Source organism: Astatotilapia calliptera, chromosome 3, assembly GCF_964374335.1.
Source record: "Astatotilapia calliptera chromosome 3, fAstCal68.1, whole genome shotgun sequence".
In the NCBI taxonomy this organism is placed as follows: domain Eukaryota; kingdom Metazoa; phylum Chordata; class Actinopteri; order Cichliformes; family Cichlidae; genus Astatotilapia; species Astatotilapia calliptera.
The window spans coordinates 36,400,712-36,422,871 of NC_137424.1; the positions used below are offsets into that span (position 1 = coordinate 36,400,712).

The 22,160-nt window shown below is 40.1% G+C and overlaps 1 protein-coding gene across 2 annotated transcripts in view; it reads left to right on the forward strand.

The window, feature by feature from the left end:
* Nucleotides 1-546: 546 nt before the first annotated feature.
* kcnip4a (potassium voltage-gated channel interacting protein 4a) overlaps nucleotides 547-22,160 on the forward strand; it is a 158,753-nt gene continuing 137,139 nt past the window's right edge. Inside the window, exons 1-2 of one of the 2 annotated variants that reach the window (XM_026161857.2) lie at nucleotides 15,317-15,490; nucleotides 16,138-16,292. In XM_026161857.2, the coding sequence (XP_026017642.1) occupies nucleotides 16,154-16,292 (139 nt within the window). In that variant the 5' untranslated portion in view covers nucleotides 15,317-15,490; nucleotides 16,138-16,153. Of the gene's footprint in view, nucleotides 748-15,316; nucleotides 15,491-16,137; nucleotides 16,293-22,160 lie in introns of those variants that run through there. The other variant, XM_026161863.2, reaches the window with a different exon arrangement.

Here is a 22,160-nt window from a genome sequence, read left to right on the forward strand (position 1 = left end):
CCCATTTTTTTTTGAGACGTGTTGAGACCTAATTTCTTTCTGAAAATGTTACATTTTCACAGCTGAAACATTTGATATGTGTTCTATGTTCTATTGTGAATAAAATATTGAGATTTGAGATGTGCAAATCATTGGATTTTACACACCACCTAATATTTTGGGGGAAATGGAGTTGTAAGAAATGCATCGTTTTGCAACTAAAACTGGCTTTCAGTGCTGCATCTATCTATGTTAAAGGGCTCACTGAGGAGGAACATACAGTTTTTCCCAGAAAATGGGGAACTGGATCCCCTACTCAGGTAGTTATATAATGCCTTAGAGACACAGATTGATTGTATCTGCAGTGGCTAACACTGCTTGTATAAAGATGAATCCGTGAATATGTCCAGTAAATAACTGGAATTAATCGATTAACCTTCCAGAAACAATGAAACCCCTGACTAACAAACAGAGCTCCCTATATACCATCACCATCATCACTTACCACCCACCTAAGCTCGTTCCCGCCAAACAACTGTGCACGAGCATCCACTCAGCGCAGAACGCCTCTCACACACACAGCGAAACTTGGGAGTTGAATGAGAAGCACGCAAGTAGACCCAGCCGCGTACAAGTCAGCGAGGACGAGCTCCTGTGATCAACAACAATAATATTAATAAAAAAACCTCCATCTTTGGGAAGAAACAATGGACGCAAAAAGAGTGGAGACCGTATCCGCCCGCGTGGACGCCGCTGTTTCTTCAACTGGTAGGACAGTGATGGCATGTTTTGGCTCGTGCGCCGATAACAGAGTGATTTATAAGGTGTCTTTTGCTCGGTCTCTCGTGTGGAAAATATATATGCAAAAGAAGCCAAGTGGAAGAGTGGAAATTTAATGTTGCCTCGCTTCCTGGTGAAAATACCTTTTACAGCGTGCCTTAAAGCTGTTATTACAGGTGGAGGACACAGGGATACTCTTTAATTAGGCAAAGCGGACGTCTTACTTTGGTAAAAAACACAACTTTAGAGCCTTTTTGGGCTAAAGATAAGACCAAATGCACTGCCAAAGGGAAAAGTTACAATGAAGTGACTAATATTAGTAGTGCAGTGGGTTCTCGGTTAATATGTTTTCAAAGGCAACATTAAATTACTCCCATGCTAATTTTTTAGCTTGCATGTTTTTTAATGCTTAGCATATTTTTCGTTGTTTGTAACCAGAGCCATGCCAGGACTTTTGCCTTCTTTTGAAAGACAGATATTGTTTGGGTGACCATTTCTTTGACAGCTTTCATTAGTTTGTCATCGCATGTTTTTACTGTGCAGTTTCACCTAGATTTAAATTATTAGTTTTTTGGCAATTGGTCGTTAAAATGTCACAAAATACGTCACTTCCTTTAAAAAAAATATTTATGTTTATATTTTTCAATAATTATATTACATTTGTCATTATTCATTAATGGAGAATCGTAGAAAACTGATGACAGTGACAGTGAATCAGCATACCCTTTAGCAGGACCTCACCTTAACAGAATCCAGTCTTCATTAAGACACCTGTGGTTTTCCTTCTTTGACTTTAAGTTGTTTGTGATAGGCTTCTTTTTTTTTTTTTAATCTGCAGCTGTACCCTACACTGTGCATACTCAAAACTTGTGGCAATAGAATTTATGTAGCCATAAAAAAAGACCATAATGGGTTCAGTAGCACAAACCCTCTCCTGGGTTCCTCCACCTCTCTCTCCTGCACAGTACTTGGCTGGCATCCAGAATAATGATCACTCAGTTATAGTCCGTAGGTTTCCCCTTAGGCCGTTCACTGCCTCTCTTAGAGCCAAAAGGAGCAGTTAACTTCTCATCATTCCTGACACGGGTTAATGTTTGTTTGCACGCCTAATTGACTCCTAATTATCCTTTTGTTAAAGACGTGAGTCATACCTTTAAGGTTTTAAACAGATTTGAGCTGCTGAGGAGCATAACACATCCAGCAAACGCTGTACTGCTATCTGGAGGTTTAGATTTTCAGGTATTAGCCCATAAGCGGGAGGGTGTATAGAGGTGGGAAACAATACTGTGTGTAGCTGCTTAAACAACCACTGGTGAGGAATAAAACTTAGAACAACTAATGAGGTCATGTTGTCTTTTAACAAAAGCACTGTGACAATCAGGCTGGTGAAAGTGAAGACTGTGGCAGGTCCCAGTTGTCTTCTGTTGCAGTTACAGTATAAAGAGCTTTTTCATAGCAGCCATTTTGACATGAAATAATAGCTGAGCACAGGTGTAAGTAATCACATTGATTAGGGCTCTGTAGCTAAACAGAACAGTGCCTTCGGTAACATCATTAGTAACACCTGTGTTTACCTTATTGCCAAAAATGGCTGCTGTGAAAACGGTCTGTTGGCTGCATTGGAATGTAAACACATTATGCTTTATGTTATGTGATTGAAGGATATTTTAAATCTCATTTAAATGAGATACCTTATTGTGCTAGTCATTTTTTTTGCCTATATACTTTTCAGTCATAATATATTTATGATTTTTTTTCCAAGTATTCATCAGGACTGTGCTCAAAGACTCAGGACTGTTTAAGGTTGAATCTTTAGCTTAAAAATTACATAATACTGTAATCTTTTTTTTTCAGTTATGGTTTATGTTTAAACTTTGATTGTTGTGGTTTGTGTGGCTGAGGTTTGGCTAGTAATAGAGTGCCATGTCCGAGACTCCCCTAGCAATTGATGACTTGCTTGCTTAGTGTGGGTGTGAGGTGGTTAGGGTGTGTGTGATATCCCCCGTGTTGGTGTTGTTCCTTGATCATAATTATTGTTGATCCAGGTTCACCACTGCAGAGACCAGACTGTTATCATGTCATAGATTTGTGATGTAGAAAAAAACCCTACCAATGTGCACTAAGTGGCATTAGGATTATGGTTGGGGTTGGGGGATGTAATTGGGGTTACGGGGTTATGATTTTGGAGTTGGTGTTTCTACATTGCAAAACTATGACATCACAATACTGTGATCAGCCGCTTGTTATGTTGAACCTGCACCAACGTTAATTATGATGATCCAGGAACGACACCAACACAGGGACATGAGACTGTGGAGCGATTAGCATTTTTTGCTGTCCTTTGTTTGAATCTGCCATCTGGGGCCATTCTTTGAGGAGTTTGCATGTGCTCCCTGTGCCACAGACACTAACAGAGACCTCAGGGTGTAGGAGAGGCTATATCAGGTGTACCATAAACCTTTGCAGGATATGTTGTTTATCTTAAGTTAATGAGGCCTGTGGGAGTTTGAATCTGACTATAGCTTGCCTTTGCAGCTGACTCTAAGCCTCTCTGATTTACTGTAGTCGCCACTTCTGACCCTTTTGCTTGGTATTTAAGGCAATTTAGATTTAATTAGAACTATAGGGTCAGTCTGTGTGTGTGGGAGGGACTGGAAGGGGCTGAAACATGTAGACATTTGCTACAAGCTTGCATCAGAAATCACTTGACTGTCACAGAGAGAATCCACATTCTGTCCCCTATGGCGCTTATTTTTCCTCAGCTCTTCCCTTTCCCTTAACTCCAGTCACTAAAGCCATCACTACTTTTTTTTTAAATCCCAATGGGATACCACATTATGGTGGTGCCCCAAGGAAATCTTAAAATATAACAATCAGCCATAAATATGCTACACCGCCCAGCCATGAGTTGATCCTCCCAAGAGCTGCTTCCTTGGTGCAGTGATTCTTTGCATCAGTGCCTCGGAGCTCTCTCAGATCACCATTACAACTTCTGTCGGTGCCTGCCAACGGCTCCCCTAGACATTTCTCTCCTTTAGTGCAGATTCCCAGAGTTTCAAAAAACGGCGGTATATGAAGCGCAGCCCCGCGAGGCGTATTGTTCTGACTGAGTTGCTTTCAGCACCACGGCCAGCTCCTTCTCTTGCACCTAAACCTTTGGGAGTGCACTGTGGAGTTTTTCTAAACGCCGTCTTTTCATATTAGCAGTAAAGCAGCACCACAAAAGTGTTGAATCAATGCTTCGTTTACTCTGATTTGCATTTGATTAAGCTTGCATTTTACCTACGCCATGCATCAGCTAACACATTTGTAAGACCTTTGTTAGTCAGCAGATGTAACAAGTCATGACTATAGTGACAGCACACCCCTGTTGTCATTCACAATTTTGGTCTACATGTGGGCAACTTTATAAATCGCACTGAGGTTAGCAGTTAGTCAGGAATTGGTCAGGTAATGTTTAAGTTGATGTTTTTTTTAAAACACTTAAGTGCTGTATTCAAAATGTTTATGCTATAAAAATGAGAGGAAAATTATTACTGCTTAGGTACGTTTTACTGACTGAACATCAGCTTGATCTGCTGTATTTTTACTTCCCCTTTATTGGCTCTGTAACACTAATAATACATACAGATAGTTTTGTGTGTGTGTGTGTTCAGACTTCAGCTTTGAGCACTTATGGAGTTGAGAATTGACCACATGTTGTGTGCATGTGTGTACTTTCCAAGCATCTGGCAGTCAGGGGTCCTGAGATCACAGTGAAGCAAAGGTACAGATTGAAGAGGAAACTGCTCCAAATCTGTCAGACAGCAGGGCGGAATGATTCAGCATTTCACAGGAGTGTTTTGACAGTATGCAGTAAAGGATCACATAAAAGTCTCTTCTGTTTTTTTCTTCTTTTTGTTACCTCAAACCACCAGTTGTTTGATTTGTTATTAGACCAATTTACATTGTCCTTGATGATCTCAAAGTGTGACGTGGAGATTATGCAAATAAAACTATTTAAAGGCCAATTAATGAGATTCAGAATTAACCACGTAATGTTTTTAAGTGGCAGCTTCGAGACACGTTCCTGGAAGCATCTGCAGGTGTTTGGGCTTTTTTTAATCAGGAAAATTGCAGATGTAATTGTGTGACTTTGCTCGCTCTAGCTTTGTGCCTCTTCACCGTGATAAATCTGCCATCATTTGGCAGTGGGGATCATCAGAATTTTGGATCTGTTTGTCAGGTTTTATATTAATTATGTAAATAGATTCATAATTGGACAGTTTGACTTGTTAAACAGTCGGAGGCATACCAACTGCTGTGGAGTTAAGTGTACTTATCATCATCACGGCAAAAGAAGGCTTTGTTGTCGATAGGTTTCGTTTTTGTAATCACCCGCGTGTGTCCTCTCTACCTGTCGATAAAAAGGAGACCCGTGGTTACATCTAGGATTAATTGTACAATGAACCTCCCTCCTTATCTCATGGGCACCCTCAAGCAGATTTTGTTTGCTTTGCATCCAGGCTTTGTTTTTCCTTCACATGGACTGGGGGGGGAGCATCTGCTTGCATGGACCATCTGCCTTGGGACACAGGCCAGACAAGAATGAGGGAAGGAAAAGTCAAAAAGAAAAGAGGGTGTGGTGAGAATGCAGGGTTCGGAAAAGGAGAGGCAACACAACACAGTGAAGTGTGAACCCACATAGTGCGACTGACTGGCACGCCGAAGGAGGGTCGCTGTACCATTTCTGTGGGTTACTGCTTTTGGGACGGAGGAACATAAGGTGCTTGTATATGACTGCTGGAAGCTGAAAGAATTAGACTGTGTTTTGTGTTTATGTGTCCACCCACAGGCTTGTTTATGCCGCGCATTCATTCTATTGGACTTCTTTGGATAGTGCGCCAAACAGCCGGTTCCAACTGGGTGGGAAATGCTTGGCCTCAGCTTGCAAACGTGCCTTTGTTTGTTAGTGCCAAGGTCACACTGCGGAAGAACTGCATTCCTAGGGAAAAAAGAAACCATGGTCACCTTTTACCTTTCCAATTAAACTTTCGGACTGCTTTGGAAACCTCTTTTTTTATAAATGAAACTGTTGTTTGTATAGGTGCAAGGTGACTTTTTATAGTAATGTATTTCATAGTTTACATTGCTGATCCCAGGGCCTTTCTTATAACAACCAGCAAGCAAACAAACAAAGAAAGAAAATCCTGTATTTTGTCCAGAAATTATTTTGCTGTGATCCCATAATAGCGCCTGACTGATATAGGATTACAAGATACTGATTTTGTGAATTTAAATAATTTTCTTGTCACATGGAGTTGTGGATTACTCATTTTTGTTCTGCCCAAACAAAGGTTGCCAACAGGGAAGTTGCAGCACACACAATGTGGTTAAAGGCGTTTCCCTTGTCTCTTCTTTTCTTCTAAATTTAAAAAATCTTTCATTTATCGGCTGCTGTAAATGCTGATGCCGATATATTAGCAAATGACTAATATCAGCTGATGTATCTTTGTTCCTTACGGCAAGATTTCCGAGCACTTTAAATCATATCTGCGTAAATGAGTGTCGATTTATATTTACCACTGAATTATTACACAAGAAACACAGAAACAGTCCATCACTATGTGCTTCTAAGTTCATTTTCAGCTGGTGAAATGTATTGTATCTCACGCCCCCAACATTACTCTCCACTACGAGACACTGAAAATAAAAGCAAATCATAAAAATACCCCTTAAAGGATCCGCCGTATGTCTGGGAGAACAAGTTTTTCCAAAGACTCCTTGATGAAATGGTGTCAGGGCTGAACATCATACAGGCCATATGTGGAGGCAGGCCCGGCATGAGTGGCCAACTGGAGGGTCCGTCTGTCTTTCTTCTCATCCCAATAGGGAGGGGAGTAGGGGGGCTCTATTCTGGGATTTAGTTTCTTCAAAAGTCCATGTCCTACAGGGTATTGCCAGCACTTAATATAGACTCTCACAACAGCAAAATACTAAACATATCTGTCATTCCAGTGGGAGATTATGACATGCAAAGCATACTGATATGTGCCATATGCCAGCCTGGGTCCATCTTGATAATTAGCATGGAACTGAGAATAGACTGCAGCACTCTGCATGGAATGACAATGACTGCTAATGGGCTTATCATTATTTGTTTAAGTGATTATTAGTAGATCTTTTGCAGCGTTCTGTCAACCAACACTCAACCTTGAAAGTGATGGAAAGAATTGGCCAGCTGTATGGTAGTTGCAGCATCCATGCAGTGTGCAAGGATGACACCTAGTGGCCATTCAGAGAAAAGGTGCCCATAAGTCAAGATGACAGTATGAAATAATTGTGCTAAAGTCTAGTTTGGGCATGCTTGCTTATCGTACTTTGAAAAACAAACAGACTGGGTTTAGGTTGCCATACTTAGGCATAAAGCTGCTTTTAATGCTGGTGCTACTAAGTGATTTAGGTATTGATTATTCTGCCAGTTAATTGTTAATCACGTTTAAGAACAGCTTGTGAACTAAGCCTCAACTGTTGTCCAAAATACAAGTGCATTTTTTTTCTTTTCTATCTTTCTTTCATGGATTGGCAGCCTGTCCAGGCTGTACTGTCCAGCTCCCCCACCACCCCTTAATTGGATAAGCAGTAAGAAAATGGATGCATGGATGGACAGATGCATCCCACTTCTCTCTAACTGTTTGTTTGTTGTGCTTCCCTCCCTTGGGAAGTTTTTTCCGGCATCCTTATGAAATATTAGTGAATAGTGAGAAATACCCTTCTAAATTACCCACAGCCTACAAATGTTAGTAGCTTTGTGTCATTTTGAGCATCATTATAGAATTCATTATTACCACAGAAAGGAAAAATAAAAATGAGATGACACAGGAAAGAGTGAATCTGTAGTATTTTTGCTAAAATATTAGAATTTTTTTCTTATCAGTTGATTTTACAGGGAGTGCAGAATTATTAGGCAAGTTGTATTTTTGAGGGATAATGTTATTATTGAACAACAACCATGTTCTCAATGAACCCAAAAAACTCATTAATATCAAAGCTGAATGTTTTTGGAAGTAGTTTTTAGTTTGTTTTTAGTTGTAGCTATTTTAGGGGGATATCTGTGTGTGCAGGTGACTATTACTGTGCATAATTATTAGGCAACTTAACAAAAAACAAATATATACCCATTTCAATTATTTATTTTTACCAGTGAAACCAATATAACATCTCCACATTCACAAATATACATTTCTGACATTCAAAAACAAAACAAAAACAACTTGGAGCAAGACAACATGCATGAAGAGGATGATGTGGACAAAATACTCATTTCCCTAATAATTCTGCACTCCCTGTATGCAGAGTTTGGTGCAGAAAAAATAAAATAAACCAACTCTATGACTTATTTTTTAGTATCATTAGTCAGTGAATGTACTCATTGTTAGTTATTTTGCTAACTGCAATATCATACCAGCTTTGTTTGTAAAGCATGGAAAAAAATCCACAATGGACCAAAGTGCTATACATTGTACAAAAGCTGCACAATTTTTAAAAAATACAATTGATAAAATAAAATAAACGGTGTCAGAGGCCAATTTTAAACAGACAGAGAAGAGCCCTGTTTAGTGTGCAAAGGCAAATTGTTCCACATTTTGGGAGCTGCAACTACCGCCATTGTGCTAATCCATAAAACAAGTATAGATGACAGGCAACTATCCCGATAAGAGAACATTCGTTGTGCAGTGGCAAACAAATTGCTCCTTGTTTGATGAGCTGAAAATCAAGCGCATCCCTGGAGACAATGAAAGTGACCTTACTACATAAACCTGCAGATAGGCTATATTCTTTTATATGCTTGACTGCCACAGTGACACGCATCCTTACACAGAACGTGCCCCAAATCCCTCTGGGTGCTTGTATAGTCACCAGCGCAGTGTCTCTGTACACGCTGACCGATAAAGACTCTCTGTTATCTTCAGATAGCAGGCGCTGCGGCTGAATAATTTATGGAGGCATTCCAACACTTTGACAGAGGAAACTGCACACACCCACAGAGGGCAGGGCGGTGGTGAAAGGTTTGAGGCGTATATCTGGGGGTGTGTTTGTGGGTGCCTGTTTGAAAGTGTGCATATTCAAAGATGTGTGTCTATAGCTTTTTCTTGGCACTGCGTGTTGTGTGTGTGTTGAGTTTCTCCGATTTTTCTCGTTTGATTTTTTTCATTGTTTTTAAACTATGTGGGACATCTCGCTGCAGTTCATTTAACGATGAAAGAGCGAGCAAGAGTGAGAGAGATCAGGCAAATGTGAGCCGATGGACTGTTCGCCCCATTCATTTTCATTACGCTGAGGGGCCCTCTCCTAAGAGCTTTGTCAATTACCCAGTGTATAAAAGTGCTCAACACCTAATTACACAACAGTTGCATAATAGTGCGGGTATGTAATTGAAACATAATAATGAGAAAATGCTGTGATTGACAGATAATTGTATCAGCAAGCTTGTTAGGTGGGTATGTCAACCCTTTTTTCATTATCTTATGTGACCTTTCAATTAGCCTTTGCAGCCAAAGCTGCTGAAGGTTCATGTGAATAAACCAGCTGCATTCTGGAGTAACCGGAGACTCTTACCGAACCAGGAAAAAAAGCTTCCCTTGCTTCAACGTTTGCTTTTTCCCCCCATCTGACACCGATCTTTGGTTCTTGTAGTCTTCACCTTACCTCTGATCAGATTACACAGCCATGGTTCAAGAAGTGATTGGATCAGTTTCAGGTCAGCTTAAGTAAATAAGTTAACAACAGCCGTTTCCGCAAAGATACCATTATGGAGCTCTCGGGTTTCAGAACAAGCAAGAAAGTAGATGTGACTTCACTGAGATCAGCCTTCAGTGTGGCTCGCATCTTTAAGTACTGCATTGCAGTTTGTTTAATCCACAGGGCTGTTTCCCACTTGCATTGTGCTAATTTTAGCTGCCACTTTGGAGGACAAGGTCGTGGTCGGTGTGTGAAAAATTGGGAAGACAAAATGTACGTGTCTATGCGTGCTGAAGGGAGGCAGAAAGTCATCCAGCCTCGAAGCACTCTGCTCAGTGTGTCTCACTGTGACTACCAGCCAACACGGTAACACTGAGCTACAGGGGTTCTGACCACCATAACATTGGAACGGCTTGGGAGATGGCAAAGGAGGTAGCAGCTCATTTCAAGCTATTGCACCAGAGAATAATGAGCTCCCTGGTTTATGGCTCCAACCTGTGACAGCATTTTTTACAGAGTTCCTGCAGTGGCTGCAGCTGTTTTGTGTATGTGTGTGTGTGTCTCTGTGTATGTGTTTGTATGCTTTTAAAGTTTTACCTTGTGTGGGCATGGATGAGGCAATAATTCAATAAATTTTTGAAATCCTACAATGTAATGTTCTCACTATTGGTTTGAAATAAATCTCTCTATGTGTGAATACAAAGCAAACCGTGGGGAAAAGTTTCCAAACTCATCAACCGATTCAGACCAGAGTAAACAAACTATACAGTAGGTATGGCAACGTCCTTAGAGAGTAATTGTAGCATATTCATATAAACAGACTCGCCTAACCAGCTAATAAGCAGTAGTTCACTTGCATCAGGAGTACTGCAGGGAAAAAATATAGCCAAAAGGTGTTGAAAGGACAAACTTAAAAAATTCCCAACAACAAACAGACTTTGGCTTTCACCCATTCTCATAACCTTAATATGAGACAAACAGGCAGATCTGGTAAAACTTATAGCATAGATTTAACGTTGGCTATAGTCTATGTTAAATCAACTTCACTCATCTGCCCTAACCTGGAGCATTTACACTTACTTGAGCAGTGAAGACAATTAGTGGACAGTGTTTAGTACTGTGTTGGGGAACATTCAAGAAAATAAAAGATTTAATAATATGTTGCTCATATTGTTGGATAGTGTTTCCATTTGGGTAATGGCTTCTGTAATGGGGCGTTGCATTATCCTTGCAAGATTTTATAATAATGTTGGGCTTGGTTCAAATGACTCCTTTTTTCCTCCGATGTGTGTCTTCGATCATTTCACACCGAGCTGGGTTTTTAGTAAGTCTTTAGCTTTTCCAAAGTCACCTGCAACATTTGGACTTAAAAAGCAAGATTCCCTCTTAAAACCTCACATAAAGGTGTAGGAAGTTCTACCTGTTTACCCAAAGTGAGCTTTTGTTTTGCAGTAGTTACAGAAACACAGACAACTCTACAATGAAAAGTAAGGGGATTTTAATTTGAACTAAACTGTTTTTTTTACTAAAGAACAAAATTTCATTTTTAAATGACTCACAGAAAATAGTGCCTGATGCAAAAATAGAGTGTCTTTATCGTTCCTTGTTAAATCCCATCACCCCATCAGCTCATGGGTGAGCTGTTTTGCGTGTTAAAACATCTGCCAGAAACAATTAGAGGAAGATGAGCCTAAGATGAGACTTGGTGCTTTAATGTGTCCATTATTTCAAACTGAACATGGTGAAGCAGAACACAGAGAACAGAAACACGTGTAACTGCCAGAATGTTGAATTTTGAGGAGGAGTAGCTGTGTAATAAAGCCATAGACCTCTTTTGCTTTTACCTTGTTAACTTAACAATTTTTAGTACCAGGTGTGTGTCACAGTCTTTCAAAGTGAGGTTTTACCCCTCAGCTGTAAAATGGTGATGGGGTTGCGATAACGTGAGAAAGACGCAGGAGTTTGATACCACATGTGCATCTACTAACTGGCGTGGTGCTGTGCATTGTGGTCAGAGATCTCCAGCTTGGTGGAGATTGTTCTAGAAGTCTTGTGGTTTGTTCAAATGCAACTTTTTCAACTTTTTCAAACCTAAGCTGTGCCGTCATGTTGTTTTTAGGGAGAGTTGGTTTTCTCCGGACAATCCTTCCAAACAAGTGCCGCTCTGTTAACATTTAACAGAGATGTAACTCTTGGGTTTTTTCAGTCTGTGAGCATTGCATGGCCTGACGCTGGGGTGAATTTTCTGGGACTCTGGGAAGATTGACGGCTGTCTTGAATGTGAGGGGAAGAAACTTTCTCACTGCAGAATGATGGACTTAAATATGTTAAACGTTTATTTTGTGACCCAGAAAGAATAATAAGAGTAATATTAAAACTAACTAGCTGCCGCCATTGTTGGAAACTGAGCTGGGCTGCGCTATGAATTCTGGGACACAGCTTCTTCTTCTTCGGGGTTTAACGGCAGCTGGCATCCTTGTACATGCAGTGCTGCCATCTTCTGTTTCAGTCCGTTATTACACTCTTAAATCCTACTACCTGCGTCTTTTGTGATCTTACAAAGCTTCAAACGATGCGTCGACTATTAAATCAGTCGTCGACGTAATCATGACTAGTCGACTAATCGTGGCAGCCCTATTATAGACACCAGGAAACTACAAAAACTTCTGCTTTTTTAGAAGTGCTTACACTTATTGATGATCAGTTATTGGAGTGTATATGATTATTAGCGCCTGGCTGCTACTTAACCTATTAATTCCTGGGAAAGACATAAGGGTGCTCTTAGTTTTTCACTTACTGCTGAAGCATTTTGGGTTAATTTTTGGTAGATAAATTATTATATCATGTAGTATGTAATTTTCTGTAATTCATGCAGTCTGCCTTCACAGATTGTCATGAATGCTTCTAAAGAGCTCACTGAATTTGAGTGTGGTACTGTTAGAACAAGACAGTTTGTAAAATTTCTTCTCTCAAAGATATTCAACGATTAGCTGTGAGTGGGATTATTGCAAAGTGGAAGTGTTTGGAAACCACAGCAACTCAACCATGAAGTGGCAGACTACGTGAAGTTACAAAGCTGGGTCTGAAGTAGATGTAAAAGTCACCAATAAGACAACTTCCTGCGTTGAGCCACCTCTCTGTACTTTCCTGTGTAACAAGAACAAGAAAGCCGGTGTGGCAGTTTCCAAATCGTTAGAGATTTATGAACTAAAATCAGGGATAATTATGACTTTGTTAATCTGTAGCAAAAGTATTGCTTTGATTTTGGCTGCCAGACTGCAGAATACTGAGGTAAAATATTCGCAAGCAGTGCAAACTCTGTGAAAGTGGATCGACTCCTGAGTTTTGAGTCAGGCGTTTTTTTAGTCTGCTCAACTTAATAATGAGGGCCACAGAACATGTAGACACACGGCCATTTCTGTTGGCTAGTTGGTCAAGTACATGTCTCACTCTCTGGTCTTTGAGAAGGAAAGCAAATGGATAAACATACACTTAAAGTTACTGCTTATTCTGCTTATAATAAAAACAGTATCTAATGTGTTTTTTGTGCAAAACTGGGCGAGGCTTAGTCTTCCAAAACATCCTGCAGGCTGCAGTTAGTGACAAGCTTAGATGATAAAGCCTAGGTGTCAAACACACACACACACACACATATGGTGTAACGTTAAATCCACTCCACTTGAGCTGCTCTCTGAATTGATTTTTTATAATACATTATCACAAATTGCTTCTGACATTACCGATGTGTGTCTGTAATCAAGGAACAATAAAGATTTAAGGCATTCACAGACTCAGTCTTATATCTCCTACAAAACCACGTAGTACCTTAAAGGCATTCAGCAGCCAATGCATGTGGATTGTATTTCAGTTTTTTTCGTGGGGTGGCGGGAGCAGGACAGATAATCATAACTGAGAGGATGAGGTAGGAGCAGTACTCCACCCATCTTCCACTTACACGCACATTTGTATTCTTTTTGCTTGGCTGTGATTTATGTGCTGCACTGAATGGGTGTGCCACAATCAGACAGACAAAATATTTTTCATAACGTAGAAGAACAGCTGAAGACTTGTAATTGAGTAAAATCTCGCAGATTATTGCTGGAATCTGGACATTGCATAGCTCCTCTGGATGGTTACGGAGCAGTATATTAGTCCACTGTTTTTTCTATATTTGTGTCTCATTATGTCTCAATTTGAAACATGACGATACAAAAATTCAACCATGCCTGCTCTTGGAGTTGACTCATACTCAACTAAGGCAGTGTTGAATATCAATAGCTCCTTGAGTATAAATTATTCAGCATAGGGACAAACCTTTCAAGCCTTCTCCCTCAGGATTTGGACGTCCCTCAGAATGTGCTCACCTAACAAGTGCTCCCACAGAATGTATATCCATGCATGCATAACATGCCGCAACATAGCGACCAATCTGTTCTCTCATTTCAATCATCGGTGCGTCTCGGCCTGCTGGGAGAGCGTGGCTCCTTTCCCAGTTCTCTGTCCCGGGCCCCCCTCTGTCTCCTCAGGTACAAAATATGTCTCGAACATCTCAGGGGAAGCAATTAGATTAAGCATTGCTGTCTCCCTGTAAGCACAACCATATATCACTATGCAGAAATTAATATTATGTGCATTTAAATGTAAACTTAAGCTCATTTGGAAAATGGCCAAAATGATTAGCGCATGAGTCACAGAAATGAGTGACATTTAGAGTCTTGTAAGATAAACACAAGGTGTATGTTGAGTGCTGACAAAATTCTGCATTCTGAGATCCTGGTAATAAATCCATGGTTGTCTGGGGAAAGTTTGTGTAATGATGCTTAAACACTTGAGTACAAACATGCAGGTTTAGCAAGTTTTTTATGGGGTTTAAAAGTTACTTGCATCCTTAGCTGTGATAGCAGAGCTGGTATCGTTTTCACCTCTGAATGCTGTGTGTGTCACCATTGCAAGATCTGGTCCTGGCAACACTGATTTTAGCAATCTGGTTCTTTATGAAGAACCAGATTGTGTCCCAGTCATGCAAGATGCAGACATAAATAACGAGGGATATTGATATGATTTTATTTATCCTGCTGCTATCATCTGTTCAGTTATTATCAGCTCTGCTTATGTTGATTATCAACTCTGTCTGTGTGGCAATTGATCAGTAAAGTGTCAGTACAGCTGATGCTGAACCTGCAGTAGGAAAAACATATCATGGTAGTGACATCATCATGGCAACAGGAGTCAGTATAGCTGAGGTGGTCCAACTGATAATTGAACTATGTAGTGCTTAATGAAACGCTATAACTTTTGTCTCTAGCATTTATGTTCCTCGGAGAAGGTCTTAGCAGGTACATAGTGGCACTCTCTTGCACAAAGGTTGTCACAAGGTTAAGATTTTTAAAAAATTGTCTGAACAGTTTTGGTGACTGCAGGACTTTTCCTTTGGTGCTAACTTTAATTCTTAAAGTAACTGGTTGACATTCAAGTGAAACTCATGACTTTCTGCACTTTGTGCACTTTGTATAGATGAGGTTGTGTGTGTGTGTGTGTGTGTGTGTGTGTGTGTGTGTGTGTGTGTGTGTGTGTGTGTGTGTGTGTGTGTGTGTGTGTGTGTTTGTGTGTGTGTGTGTGTATCACAGCTTTCATGTGTTTGAAGAGGATGAGGTAGGATGATCAAAGAGGGTCCACTGCAAACAGCTACCCGCAGCTTGGACTCTTTTCCTCTTCTTCTTGAATAAACCTGCACATACTTGGTCCAAACTTGAAGTAAAAGCCAGATTGCTATGGAGTATTTTCTCTCTACCTCCCTCCCTCCATCTCTCTCTCTCTCTCTCTTCCCCTGCTATTCATTCACTGGGTCTTCTTCACTGAGCGGTCCTCGCTTGCCGCTTCTTTCTCCTCCTCCTTCCTTTCACACTCTGTTGATCAGCTCAGGAAAGGGAAAGTGCTTGTGTGAAACCTGAGGATCACTTGCAGACTGAGGAACCGGAGAGAGCAGCCACATCGAGTTTTAGCCTGGAAGGTAAGATGATGCCCAAAGGAACAATTGATAGCAGTTAGTCTGCGCAGTGCACCTCTATTTTCTGTGCAATGAATGACATCCAACCTTAAAACAGACCTTGCGGTTAGAGTAGCTGAATGACCTGTGATCTGTTGATGTCTGAAAGTTTTGCTCTTGAAATGGGACCTTAAGGGGAATTGTACTTACAGTGTAGCGGCAAAGGCAAACTGTCATTGCAGGTGCTTAATGCTCAGACAATCTGCTCAGTTTATTTACTTTTAGCCACAATAGGTGGACAAATTTCCTATCTTCTTAAACCCACAGCTCAAAGGATATGAGACAAGCTTTTTTTGGCTACTGAAAAAGGGCATGTGGAAATGTCTCGCATATCATTATAGCTGCGCATAACTGGGGGCAAAAAGAGATTCCAAATTAGCATATCTATTCAGGTGTGTTGCTTTGTGACAGTTTGCATTGCATGGTGTAGTGGCTGCAGCTATTCATGTTTGAATCTTTACCGGAGGCAATGAAGACCAGCGTCTCTTGTTTTTAATATGCAGTCGAATTATGTTTACTGCACTCTCATAATGCTGTGCATTTAGGGTTATGAAAGTGCTTGTAGTTGTTGGTCGTTGTCCTTGCAAATAACTGCACGCTATATTTCACAGTAGCGAGTCTCCAGCCATGTTTACGCCAAGTAAGACAAACCAGATGAGGGGCGACCTGCAGCATTTCCGCAAAGACTACGGCTTCTCCAGGAAAGTCCTGCTCAACTGCTGCCTGGTGCGGCGCATCATCACCTGGGCCTCGCCAAACCCTCAAGGTACAAAAAGCACAGATTTGTAAGTTTGGAAAGATCAGGAATCAATTCCCATTCAGTGAATAATAAGGGTGGGGAAAAAATCGATACTGCTTAGTAATACGATATTTTCTTGGACAATGTTGTATTGATACAGGGACACAAAATAGCAATATTTCAAAAATTAAATAAATTAAAAAACTTTCAGAATACTACAAATAAGAGCACTTATCTCCCCAGATAAGAAGCAAACTTTCTGCAAACAGTTGCAGTCTGACTCGGACTGACTGCAATCACTCTCAGAGGTTTGCAAATAGTTGGTCTCTAATTAATAAATGCAGACAGATTGCCAACATGTTGTCATCAGTCTGTCATCTGTCTACGTAGACAGCAACATATGTGTCATTTTTGACGATTTATCAGAGGTTATTGCTATATTATCTGAAACAGATTGCATGTAATTGCAAACTTGACTCCCTTCAGTTGCAGACTGATAGCAGACTGATAGGAGAGTGACTCTGACTTATGGCAACATTGATGGCAGTCTCATTTTGCAGCGGGGAAAAAAAACACAACTAAAAGGAAATAAGTTTATTTTTAAAGATACTGACTAAGTTTAACTTTGTAGGACATAACTTAAAAAAGGTGATAAATTGCAGTATTTGTTACTGTAATTCTAAGCATTTTGAAAAATGTTAAAAATTTGATATGTGTGTTTGGTGATTCCCACCTCTAGAAGAATAAGATGGACTTTATTATGTATGGGCAGTATGAATTCAGTAGAATTTATTCTACTTGTGTTTATTGCTTTAAAGGTGCAGCTACTAACTAATCAAGTATTTTTCCATGAAAGTTTTAGTGACCACAGGAGCAATATACAGAAACAGTTTTATTCAGGATTGCATTCAGATTTCAGCATTACAAAGGAAAATTACAGAATTTTAATCTGTACAATGTAATTTCCTCATATGTAGATGTAAATTATCAACAGGCTAACATCTGATATAGTTGGCTGAGTAGTGCAAAATCTCTATACTATCCCATTGTTACCATGGCCAACTTACTGTGATTGTCCCGTATTATGAGTTACTTCCGATTCCCAAAGTTTTTACCGTAACTGGGAGGTCAAGGAAATATCAGTTTCTACTAGAGAACATTGTTGTACAATGTGAGCAACTAAAGAACTGGAAAATGTATAATAAGGCTGATTTCACTTATGTGATTAGATTTAACAGTAACCCTATACACTCACTGCATGTACTGTTAAATTGAGCTTTGAAAAGAAGAACTGGAGCAAAACGTTGTAAAGCCTTGTGGATCTGATCCATTAACCTCTCAACTTATTACAAAGTTTTGTGTGGAGATATCGTATCGATGCAGAGAAACCAAATATCAATATCTTACTAGATAAATTAAAATAATGGGAATACTTTAAACAAGAGGTCGCCTGATAGGAGGCAACCTTTTTGCAAGCAGCTGCAGTCGGACTTGGACTGGCTGCAATCACTATCAGAGAAAATCTCATAGGTTTGCAAATATTGCTGTCTAATTTATAAGTGCAGACACACGAGTCTGAAAGAGCCTTTGTCAATGAGCACAACTTGAGGAGACTCGACTCAATTAGCTGCTGTATTCTGGTTATATTCCTATAGAACAGGAACGTTGCTGACAGTTTCTATTAAATGTAAATATCTGTCTATGTAGGCAGCAACAGATATGTGATTTTTGTTGATTTATCAATAGTAATATTGTGTTATCTGAAACAGACTGCATGTAATTGCCAACTTGACCCCATTCAATCGCAGACTACTATCAGACTGACACTCTTACACACTCTTAGACTCTTAGACAGGCTCATTTTGCAACAACAACAAAAACACTTAATTGAAGTGAGATAATTTTATCTTACTGGATAAAACAGATACTAATGAAGTTTAACTTTGAGGACATAATTTGCAGTTAAAAAAAGGTGATAAATTCCAGTATATGTTAAAGCTATACTCATGCTTATTGCAAAATGTAAAAAAGTATTGTGATAATATTGTTTCATGGGGTGTCTGGCGATTCCCACCTCCAATAGAGACGCCAGGATTTATGATTTGAACACCGCAAGTCACAGTCGAGCCCTCTCTTGATTACTTCTCAGGTCAAGCATATTTACTACAGCCATATATGCACAACTGGATTCATAGCTACAGTTGTTTTTGTTTTTTGCCACTGAAACTGAAACTAAAGTGCAGAGAAAAAACACTGAGCTGTCTTTTTGTAAAGGCCAGTTGCAGCAGAGCATACATTTAGCCACCACATGTGATCCTTGCTGTGATGCATTTTTGCTCTGGCTTTAGTTTTATCTGCATACAAATGATCGATTTTTTACTGACCTAGTTACAAGAAATGTTTTTGGTGATCCATCATGGCGTCTTTTATTCTGCTTTTTATGTTTTGCTCGCTGATATTTGGAGATATTTTTATTAATAACATGTAAATCAATTTTTTTTTCAGGGTTTCCTTTATGCGCTTTTAGCACCAGTATGCAGGCACATTGATGTGGCTTTTTTATAATCTTATCTGTTTCTCATTTATTTTTACACTTCTGAAGTTCCCATGATTGCACTATATTTCATTGACATGACAAGCGTTGCCGTTAAAGCATTTGGTAATAGACAGGTGGTCTCCTGCACTTGTATGATTTGCCAGTTGTTAAGATAAATGGGTTGTGTTTGGGTGTGATTTAGCATGCTATTAAACAGTCATGAATATCCCAGCAGGGACTCCTAAATGGCATCTGCAGTAAACATTTTTCTGCAGGGGTAAAACAATAACAGAAGGTCTATAAAACAGCTGTTTTTGTTTTGGTTTTTTTCCTCAGGAATCACAGAAGCAACAGTGAAATTTCACCTTTTGTCATAAAAAGAGTGTTTTTTTCTTTGTAGTTGTATTGATTAGATTGCAGCCAGTGGGGCAGGTGCAGTTTCTACATCTCATAATCACTGTGGTTTCTTTCCCCTGCTTTACCTTACAGTTAACTTTTGAATCTATCTAATAACACGCGAGCTGACAAACACAGCTGGAGCCACACCAGGACCCAGGTGTTTCTGTTGGCCACATAAGAATTACGCTTTCATTGCAATCGCTGCTCATTTTTTTGCTGAAAAGGCGCTGCTGTCCCTGAGTGTGGGCTGTATTTTCAGGCCACTGTAAGTTTTTAAAAAGCTGTGGAGTGTATGACACAAAGATACATAATGACTTTTTATAATAGCCTAGCAGAAATGAATTTTCCTTCTTTTTTCCCATTTTTTTCTTGCTTTTTTAATGCACGCATAAAAACAGATTTATGAGTCACCAGGTAACAGAGATTTAACAACAGTTGTTTTGGATTTTGAGCCTCTCTTAGCATATGTTCTTCTTGTAGGTGTTCTTCTCATTAGCTGGCATCTCGAACTAATAACATTATCCCCCCGTGTTACCCAGAATAACCTCTCAGCATGCCGATGATCACACCATAAACCTGCCAGGTGGCAATGGTACCCTCTGGATTTTCAGGCAGTCTGAGGGAAAATGAACACGCTCAATAAAGCGGTTGTTTCTAGAAATACACAAGCCCCCATGTTGTGTCTCCGGGACAGACGTCTGCTACAAGCGAGCTCTTTACAAATCCCCGCTGTCTATGTGACGCACTGAAATGGGTCAGTTGCTTTATAGGGAAATAGCATGCTGTGCTGCATGCCCCAAAATGTTGCCAACCTGTGCGTGGTTGGAGTTTACTCTGAATGTGCTGGACCTGTGCACATCACTCTCCTGTTTTAAGCTGCAATACATAGAATTGTTAGATTTACCTCATGTGGCAAATGTGCATTAAGTGGAACTTGAAATTTCCATTGATGCCCGTTTTTTGCATTGAACCTGTAGAAATTCTCATACTTTTCCTTGTTGGACACTTGTGGTAATCAGAATTGCACCTGTTCTTTGCTGCCAGCAGAGGGCAGCAAGCTACTGACTAAAAAGATGTCCGAGCTGATGTAACAGTTTGCTGCATTCAGAGATCTTTAGCTGCAGTGCTGTGAGAATATTATTGGATTTGGAGATTTAAGTGAGTCATTTAGTTGGGTTAGGATGATATTACATAAGTATGGGATTAGAGTATGTGTTTAAAATGTACTGCCACCACAAATAGGAGGACTAAAAGGAGCAAAGATGACAGATTTGTTTCTCAGTAATGAAAATAGAGCTTATTGTCTACTTTGAACAAACAAAATGCAGAAATTTAGCTGATCTGCGGAGACAGACTGCAGTAAAAAACATCCCACCAAGATAAAAGGTGCAGTAGGTACCCGTAGGAATCTGGAGCTGCAGCCATCTGCCCAGTTTTATCATGCTTGGCTTTAACTCCATCGATGTACATGTAAAAGTGTGGCCATGACAACAAAACCATAATTTTCAAAGGCAAGAAAACAAAGTAAAACAACCCTACAAGATAAGACTGCTCCGAAATCGTGTCAGAATCGCTCTCAGGTACTGAGACTGTCATAACTCCACAGAATGTCTGCACTGCAGCAGTAATTCAGTGGCCCCAAATGCACTCAGTGTAGCTGGGATGCAGCTTTTTCCTATTACAGCACAATATTGAGGAAGGAAATCAGAATATGACTGCATGGAAATCCATGACACCGAGAATTAACCATTTCAGTGTTCATCAGTGGCAGATATTGCTTGAGTGGAGACGATGGAGAGCTGTTTGAATTATTTCCTTCCAGGTCTTTTTAGCAGATATCATAATATGATAACTGTCACTGCATTTTTAAAATATATTTCCCTGGCTAATATATAACTGTGCATGCTGTGGCGCAAAGAGCAGATCCTCACCACCTTGAAGGCTGCATTTCTTGGTCACGTCCTTCAGAGAGCACAGAAATAGCCAAATTAATTTGCTTTTGCTTTGGCCAAGTCGGTGGTTATGAACTTCTTTTAAAAATTCCACACACGTTCAGATGAATTACCACCTTTTCGTTTTATTGTCTTGTTCAAATCCCACCGCTTCTCCTCTCTAATGTGAAATTAATTTTTGAGAATTTGATCCCACGTCCAACAGTTGGGGATTAGATGCAGTGTCTTAAAGGAACCTTAAACCTTGAGATATAATGCCAGTCTCCATGTTGCTGTATTGTGGAGAACATGTTAGATATCATTAAGCAAATGAGCCTAATTCTGCCCATTTTATCGAATGATAAATCACAATTTTTGCCTGTAGCTTCAGGCCAAACGTCTGCTTTCGATAAAGCAACTCTGTTTCCATTTCAATCTGTTTTCCCTCTTGGTCAAGAGTGCGGGCCTCTGTAGAACTGAGGTGGAAATGGAAAAAGGCAATGATGGATTAGAGAGGTAGCTGAGGCAGCGTGCAGCCTCTCAGTTCAGAGGACAGGGGGAAAAGAGCGATTGCCTAGAGACCGCTGGCTGGCTGCGATGCTGACATGTCCTACTGTTGTCTTTCATTTGATTCATATATTGTGAAAAACACTGCTGGAGAAAGAGTGGACGGGATCCCACAGCGATGCCTTTCCCTGACATTAATCTTATTCATCGTGCCGGCTAGTGCTGGTGGCAGCCAAAGAGAAGGTGCTACACGCCGTTTACAACAAATGGCCCCAGAGATGACGATGGTGAATTTGCAGAACTGCAGCCTCTGCATGCTTGTAATCTAGCTTATATTTCACTAGCAGAGCTGCAGGTGTAGTAGCAGGCTGGGCTCATTCAGCTGGACAAAATGTTTTGTGCATTGTGCTCCCGTGTGTGTGTGTGTTTGTCTGTATTAAATGTTTGTTTCAGTGCTAGAGAGAGATCCTTTAAAGCAGGTTTCTCAAGCATAAGGTCCACGGCCCAGAATCAGGCCAAAAG